Source organism: Labeo rohita, chromosome 19 (genome assembly GCF_022985175.1).
Source record: "Labeo rohita strain BAU-BD-2019 chromosome 19, IGBB_LRoh.1.0, whole genome shotgun sequence".
Lineage (NCBI taxonomy): Eukaryota > Metazoa > Chordata > Actinopteri > Cypriniformes > Cyprinidae > Labeo > Labeo rohita.
In genome coordinates this window covers 38,676,520-38,685,233 of record NC_066887.1, presented here as the reverse complement: position 1 = coordinate 38,685,233, position 8,714 = coordinate 38,676,520, and the positions used below count along the sequence as shown (strand labels likewise).

The 8,714-nt window shown below is 33.7% G+C and overlaps 1 protein-coding gene across 1 annotated transcript; it reads left to right on the top strand.

The window, feature by feature from the left end:
- Positions 1-1,569: 1,569 nt before the first annotated feature.
- LOC127182270 (uncharacterized) lies at positions 1,570-4,396 on the top strand. Its single transcript, XM_051137449.1, has 6 exons — positions 1,570-1,714; positions 2,202-2,254; positions 3,125-3,427; positions 3,636-3,884; positions 4,015-4,083; positions 4,193-4,396. Coding segments are annotated over exons 1-6 (786 nt in total). The 5' UTR covers positions 1,570-1,712; the 3' UTR covers positions 4,303-4,396.
- The last annotated feature ends 4,318 nt before the right edge of the window (positions 4,397-8,714 follow it).

The following is an 8,714-nucleotide window of genomic DNA, read 5'->3' as shown; positions in this document are numbered from 1 at the left end:
TTGATCACAGTGAAAGTCAGAGGTGAGAGAAACTCAGTAGATGTTTAGAAAAAACATGGTTAAACAGCACATTCATACTAAACTGTGAGACTAACATATCATATCAAATCAATAATCTGTGCAGTATCAAAGGAAAAACTGGATGACACTGATAAAGGGAAAACTGATGACACTAAATATTATCGTAAGTAAAACAGGAGGCATTAAGAGGTTTACAAATGTCTTAAAGAGTGAATTTGAAAGTCATATTTGAAAGACATTTTAATAATAAGTGCTCTCTTTCTATACTTTTAACATCCACCTGTAGGCTACTGGATTGGGTTGACTGTGGTTTTGGTTCTGCTGGCTCTGATTCTGACTGCTGCTTCATTACATACACGTCTGCACAGAGGTTACTCATGTGGTGCCACTGAAAGATGAAAAGGGCGACTGAATACAGGAGACCCAAGCATTGAGGGCCCATAATGATGACTGCCAAGGGCCCGGCAGAACATGAATAAACTGTACAGGTGTGCAGGATGTCACTGGTTAAGGCTGGAATATACTACATGACTTGAACATATTTTTAACACCGTAAAGATCCCACACTTAACGACTTTATAAACAGTTATAAACATTATGTGTTCAAGAACTGGCTTTAAATATCACTTGTGATACCCTCAGACCGGATGGAAAAAATCAGTTAGTGCTCATTATAAAGTACATGATTTTTTTTTTTTTGAGAAATATGTCAGCTCTGACCGACTGACCTAACAATAGCACCATAGCACTGACTGAAGGCAATTAACTTTAACTTGGGAAAAAATCTGCAGAAGATTTTGTCAACATATTCCTGTAATACTGTATATTTTTAATTTTCAGTGTGTATGCACATTTGGGCTGGACCCCTACCTCTGTTTGTTAACTGTATCTGCAGTTAGTATTAGACAGTGTGCATGTAAATATGTATATTTTGGACCATTTTCTATTTAAATATGTTTAATAATGTTTATGTTGCATATTGTAAAAAAAAAAAGAAATCACTTTTGTAAGACACATTTTTGATTTTGTTATTGGTTTGTATTTTTGTATGAATTAAATTGATATATACACACATTTTTATATACAACACATATGTACATTTATTGATAATGTTATAATGAATTATAAAGAGGATGTTTAAATAGTTTACATCAGCAGTAACATTTACTTTGAAACTAAACAGCTTCTTAGTAAAGCTGCGTCAGATTTAGACACAATCAGAGCTGAAATCTGCTGCTCAAACTGTTGAGATCAGACTGAAATAATAAGGGATCTTGTTAAAAATGAACTTAAGCTTCTAAACCTGATATGTAGTCGTATGTGATACTCAACAGCCAGAAGCAGCACAATGTTTGCTGGACTTTCCCCTCTTATTATTAGCTGTTATTACCTGGCTGTATCAGGACTATGTCTGAAATCGCAAATCTACACACACTGTTTTATCAGTCATATGGTCTGTGGAAGCTAATAGGCCACACATCTTCTCACAGCTCAATCCACTTCGATAGAATAACCAGCAGAGGGCAATAAAGACCGATCATACTTCTTGAGAAACCAACCATTTTGTCTCTTGACTGTGTGGAAATTATACTTTTGGTTTTGCTTTTAAATAAACTTCGCTAAACGTGCAGTGTTTTTTTTTTTTTTCAATTTAAACAGCCAGAATGTAAAACTCATGCAGAACTTTTACAATGTAAGTTCTTATCCTTTTAAATAGGCTATAAAGCTTGTGTGTTTTTGTGTTATTATACCAATAGTTTTGTTTGTTCGTGGAAACGGGCTGCCTACTAACCTGCTAATGATGCCATATGTAAATATGTTTATCATTGTGCTGATGATTTTTCTTAGTGGAGTTATTAATGTAATTATTAAATTGTTCTACACTATATACTCATTGTAATCAAACAATTTCTTGGTAACAGTTTCTACAACTGTTTGTGTCCGTTCGACGGATCATGATTGCACTAAACATCTATAAAGTGTATAAAAGTTTACAAAACCAAAGTTTGAAGCTTCTTATAAGAACTGCATGTGTTAAATCTTTGAATAAAACTAAAGGTTTTGACTGTATTGTGGTCAGTTAGCGTTGTATCACTCAGCAAAATGTTTTATTGCCATTGTTTTATTGTCATTGTGATCTCTGTCTCTGTCTCATAACAGCTCTTCTGTATTTCCATTAGGTTCAAATGCTTGAATCCTCTGCTGCTGCTGTTTTGCTTCATCTATCATAGTGGTTAGTGTCATGTTTGTTTATAAATTGTAAAAGTATTCTAGTCAGTTGTTTCTCTTCTGCTACACTTTTAAAAATAAAGGTGCTTTATAAGGTTCATCACAGCCATAGAAGAACCATTTTTGGTTCCACAAAGAACCATTCAGTCAAACGTTTCTTAAAGAACCATCTCTTTCTTACCTTTTTAGAATCTAAAGAATTCTTTTGCCACAAAGAACCTTTTGTGAAACAGAAAGGTTCTTCAGATATTAAAGGTTCTTTTTGGAACCATTTAGACAATGGCATCATGAAGCACCTTTATTTTTAAGTAAAATTTTCTCAGTGTATTACATCACACACTATGACATCACTGACTTATCTACACAATTCATCTATTAATAAGTTTGGTAAGGGATTTTAAGGAATTCACTATAACTGCAACAACACATCTGATATAGCTTTATTTTATCAATAATGAGGTTTACTTGTGAATTAAGAAAGACCAGTAAGACACACTGACTCATAAGATGAACAGTTCTGAACTCTGATAAAAGTAAGAATAATTAGCTGGGATTTAGATGCACAGATTTTCATACTACAAAGTTTCCGCATATTGTATAACTTAATTTTCATGAGCAATAGCTCATGGCTTGAACCAACAACCCTAATCTTTACAGGCATTTCTGATGCTAAATATTGGGGAAACTCCACAATCAGTTCTCAAGTGCTAAAGACACTTGAATAGTGAAATGTCTTGAGCAGAAGTTAATCCAGTTGACTAAAATAACTCTACTAGAATATTTTATGATGAAATTGATTACAGAGAATAAACCCAGACACCACAAGTATATTTTTTAGTATTGATATGTTGTATTGATGAATCTTTATTTGCAGGAGCCCCACCTGTAGGAACTGCCACTATACCTGTGTCAGGACAAAAGGGAAGCAACGTCACCCTGCCATGTCAATTTAAAGCCAGAAAGATTTCTGATATTAGTTTAAATAGTCGGTCAGAAAACATCCCTGTTTGTCAGACTGAAGAATGCAGTGGACGAGTATTTAAACAAGGAAACTGTGACGTCATCATCAAGGATCTGAGTTTCAGTGATGCTGGGACGTACTTTTTGCGTGTCTATTACAATAATGATCAGACAAAGCTAAAGCAACAATTCAGGACGTACCAGCTTCATATTTATGGTAAATTAAAAACAGATCAAACAATCAGCATCTGCTTTTTTGGATTTCCTTTAATAATTGTTTGATATTGCATGTAACCAGCAGAGACTCAGAATGGGACACTAATATTTAGATTGATACGGTTTTCCAATGACTGATTTTATCCACTGATAAATGATTACATTTGTTCCCCCAGTCTTAAAGATATGCTTATACTTTTTCTCCTCAGATGAGATTTCTGTAAAAACAGGCGAGGAACACAAGTTAGATGTTCTTTCCAATGCTAATCAAGTAGTGCATTGGGCCAAAAACAAAACAAGATGGAGGGAGTTGTGGAGCAAAAGCAATGGAGCTCAAAGTGACCAACTGACCGACAGTGATGGGACTCTGACCATTAAAGAGTTTACAGACAATGATGCAGGAACATACAGAGTTCTGGACAATGAAGGAGAAATCTTGATTACAGTGACAGTCAGAGGTGAGAGACGCTCAGTGTATATTTAGAAATATTATTTATATAATAAATGGACAGCTGAGATTTATTCATCATGATCTGAAGTGCAAATTGATGCTAAATAGTGTGACTAAGCTTTCCATATCCTCTACAGCATCAGATACAAAATCAAATGGAAAACGCTACACAAATGATGACAAAACTGATGACACTCAACAACATAGTAAGTAAATCAAGATGCATTGAGAGCTTCACAAAACCTTTGAGGTTTGAAAGGAAAGAAAAAAAAAAAAAACACTAAAATGTGTTTTCTTCCCACCTTCCCCTTCTAGCTGTTTGGTTTTGGATTATGATTGTTGGATTGACTATAGGTCTGCTGGTTCTGGCTTTGATTATGCTTCCTGACATCAAGAAGCAATTTCCAATGAAGAGAGGTTTATGAGGGAACCAAATTGTATACAGTAGGTGCTTAAGAGGTCTGAGCACAATGTGTGAGGATCAGTGTTGGTAATTTAATTAGAAAATAAATGTAATTGTAATTATGTCATTTAATTTCAAAAAAAATGTAATTAAATTACAGTTACTTTTGAAAATGTTGATGAATACAAAGGGGGTTACATCTGATTTTTTTTTTTTTTTCCCCACACACACCCACATACAGATTTAATTGACTTCTTTCTAAAATTGCATTGTGACTGCTCTGAAATGAGACACCAATGTTTTAGGAGTTTATAGAATAGGACACATCATCACCTTAGAATTATAAGGTTCTATTTGACATTTTTGTCAAAATTGAGTTATTCACATATTCTTATTCAGTTTACTTACTTACATTATGTGATGTTTCTTTTGTAAGCTGTGTACATTTTGTGCATTTTGTTTTTTTTTAGAAAACAAAAATGGTTCTATCTACTGAAGTCTATGGAACACAAAAACTTTAAAGCTCAATATCTCTAAAGTGCTCAAAATTTGCAACAACGTGTTCTATTCTGTCTTTAAACTTCTGAAACATTGGTGTCTCATTTGAGCTGACATGCTTATTTTTACATTTTTTATTTCCTATTTGGGTTTATGCATATACTTTATTTTTTAAGATTAATTTTTCCCCCATGGCATTGTTATGATTTCAAATCTGTATTTAACTTCAGAATGTAAAGTAAATAAGAGGTGTAAAGTCTGAATTTGTGTGTCTGTGCTTTAAATTAAATTATTACACAGCTCTGTGGAATTCTCGATTCTGATTTGTCAGTCATGACATTTCAATGTATGTTATTCCCCGATAACAACTGGTAAAAGCTAATAACCCAGACTCAACCGGACTCATTAATCATCATAAGTTGATGCTATATGCTTGATAGTTTTTTTTTTGATGGAAGCTTTGTGTTTGGTTAGCTAATAAAATATTAAAACTCAATATTAACAATTCAATATTATGTGTACAATTTCTTAATTCTGTCATCTTACCACTTGCTAGCAAATGATTTCTTCATGGAAGTTTTGCGTTCAAATATTTCAACTCAGATCAGTGTTTCATGTATAATTATTTACTTTTGTGGCAAGCAACTGTGAGATAATAAGGGAGATAATGTACATCCAGCCAGTTGTTATCGCAAAATAAAGATGTATATCATCCCTTATTTACTAATCTTAATTCAAGTGATAAAGGATTTTAAAAGTCTGACAGTAATCAGTGTTGAACGCTACTGTAAGTTTAACTCTGCCTGGTTTAAATGTTTCAAAATGATTAACAGTTGAAAATATTAGAAATTTAGAAAAGTAATCAAAAAGTAATCAAATGTAATAAGTTACATTACTTTTATAAAGTAATTGAACATTTACACTACATTACATTTAAACAGAGTAACTTGGTGATGATGATGATATTTCCTTTTAGAACTTTAAAGGACACCGTTGTGAGAGTTTTTAAGTGTGAGAAGCAGGAGACTCAAGCAAAAGTCTCAATTTGATGCTGAAGCAACCTCATTTCTCTCTAGGAGAAACATTTGAGTTGTTAAACAGATGTCACTTTTGATTTTTCATTCCTCTGGGCATATCTTTTGAGCTCAATCTGCTTAGATAAAATAACCAGCAGAGGGCAATAAAAACCAATCATACAACTCCTTAAGACTCCAACCATATTCTCAGAAAGACTGAAAGCTTTCAACTGTGTCTACATTTTCTATTTATGTAACAAGATCTGGACTGGTTACCAATTCTAATTCATCAGCTAAATTATTGTTTCTATAAATTAAAAATAGAAAAGGACTGATAAAAGTGTTTTGTTAGCCAAGTGCCGTTGCAAGCTAATAAACCAACATCTTCTGACAGCTCAATCTGCTTTGATAGTATAACCAGTAAAGGGCAATATTGACTCACACTCCTTTAGTGGGAGACACCAAATTTCCAGACTCTGGAAGCTCTTACATGTGTGGAAATAATGCTCATGATACTATCACTCAAGCAAGCAGTGCCCAAATAATAATGCATACACACGATTGCAAATTTATACAACAATTCAACAAACATGAATAGTATTGAGTGAGTTACACTTGCAGTATTGTCTGTTTTTTTCTGTTTCACCAAGGAAAACAGTTCCAAACAAAGCTGGAACAAAACATTTGAGCATCTCAGAGCCCTACAGTGTTTTGTTCCTGAATTAATCTGTTTTGAATTAATTAATTAATTAATTAATTAAATTATTATTATTATTATTATTATTATTATTATTATTATTATTATTATTATTATTATTATTATACAATCAATGATTCAATGACTCATTTATAAAGACAGACACTGGCTGTGTTCCGCTTTTAGACACACACTTGTGAACTTCCCTATAAGAACTTCCCCATAAGAAATTTCCCCTTGGCATTTTGAAGTGCGTTTCACTTTGTGAAGTGAAAGAGGGAAGCTTATATGGATAGACACTCGACCCCTTGAGAGAATGATTCTACTTCAAATGTACACTTTAGGCTGCTTCATAGGCCACAATGCAACATGATTGTGATGTCACAGCAGATCGTGTTCAATTTAACAACTCTATGATATGTAATTTTGCAAAGTAAGCAATGACATACATCAATAAAACAAAAGGAGGTTAGCAAGACAAGGGCATAAAAGCAAAGTGTAATACAGTCACTTGCACAGTTTCTAAATGAATCAGCCGTTTTTAATGAATGATTCGATGAATCACTCATTAAGACTCTACTACAGATACTACTGCCATCAACATTTGAATTTATAAAACATGGCACAGTTTATATTGTTGGGTCCTGAATGCCTTAATTTTTACAGTATATATATATATATATATATATATATATATATATATATATATATATACACTGTGTGCAGAATTATTAGGCATGTTGATGTTCTGCTCATATTTTTTTTCCAAACACATTTTACCAATTCCAAACCACATCAGTCTTAATAACTACTGTTAATTTTGTATTTAATCATTTATGTGTGATATATAATTGTCCGTGAAGGCTGGAAGTGAAAAACGCCTTATATTCAGGTGTGCATAATTATTAGGCATGTTTTCTTTTACAGATAAAATGAGCCAAAAAAGATATTTAACCAAGACTGAAAAGTCCAGATTATTAAATGCCCATGAGAAGAATGCAATACTAATGCATTACAAGAATTTGCAAAGTTAAGGCTTGACCATTGGACAGCGAAATGCTTGTTGAGTAGTTGCATGGTCAGAAAAAACAGGTGGAGAAGAAAAGATGCATGTTAACTGCAAAAGAATTAGGAATTAAGGTGAAGAATTAGGTGTGACACCATCAGTGACACTGGATCATAAATAGTTCTGGATTTTAAAAGGAAAAAAATTAAAAAAATAAAAAAATAATTCACAGTGACAGTCACAGGTGAGAGAAACATTATTTTAAAATCCATTTGGACAGCTGGAGTTGATTCATCATGATTTGAACAGTAAATTGATGCTAAACTGTGTGACTAACCATATAATATCCTCAACAGAATCAAAATGGAAAACTAGACGGGACAGACGACGACAAACCTAATGGCACACAACTGCTTTGGAAGTAAAAGGTGAGGCACAGAGTTTTTTAAAACGTGAGTTAAAAAGTTTGTGTGTGTGTGTGTGTGTGTGTGTGTGTGTTCTCTTCCTACTTTCTGCTTTTCCAGCTGTAGTGTATTGTTGTGCTGCCTGTGTGTGTGTTTCTGGTGGCTCTGATTATGCTTGCTTTCAACAAGACATGCAAACGGCTGAACAGGAACAAGGAATGTGGTCTCAATGCAAGAAACTGTACAGGGGGCCCAGCAAACCCAGCAAACCCAGCAACGTCACTGGTTGCTTGTATTCTGGCCTCAGATCCAACAGATCGTAACATCCAACATTGTAAGCCAAGTTTTTAAGCTAATGTAGACTACATCCAGGAGGCTATTAAAAAATCTACACCATGAGATTTTAATGCAATAAATCTAGGGAGGTAAGCATGTACCTCCTTTTATTCAGTGGTACATGCTTTGAAAAGGACACGGAAAGACTTTGTTTCAGCTCAGTCATGTATCATAATTGTAGTAGATACAATTTTTTTATTATTATTTCATACTCTTAGGATTGAATGACTACAAATGTGCATCCTGCTTAAACATTACATGTGTCTATTGTGTCTATAAGTGTTGTGTGGTTTACTGGTATCCACCCCTACAAATCACACTCCTCCTTCATAGGAGGTACCGAATATTTTGGTTGGACACTCTAGCTCTTTCAGTTTTATTTTAGCTCAAATCTAAAAAAGCTAAATGTGCTTTGATTTACAAAGTTTTGACACCCAGACCACAGGACTCATGCAGAACTTTCACCATGTAAGTTTT

Excerpts from the sequence above, each read along its gene's own strand:
- LOC127182270 (XM_051137449.1), top strand. Across the intron at positions 2,255-3,124 it reads TTGCTTCATCTATCATAGTG|GAGCCCCACCTGTAGGAACT; the intron begins GTTAGTGTCATG and ends CTTTATTTGCAG. Across the intron at positions 3,885-4,014 it reads GATTACAGTGACAGTCAGAG|CATCAGATACAAAATCAAAT; the intron begins GTGAGAGACGCT and ends TATCCTCTACAG.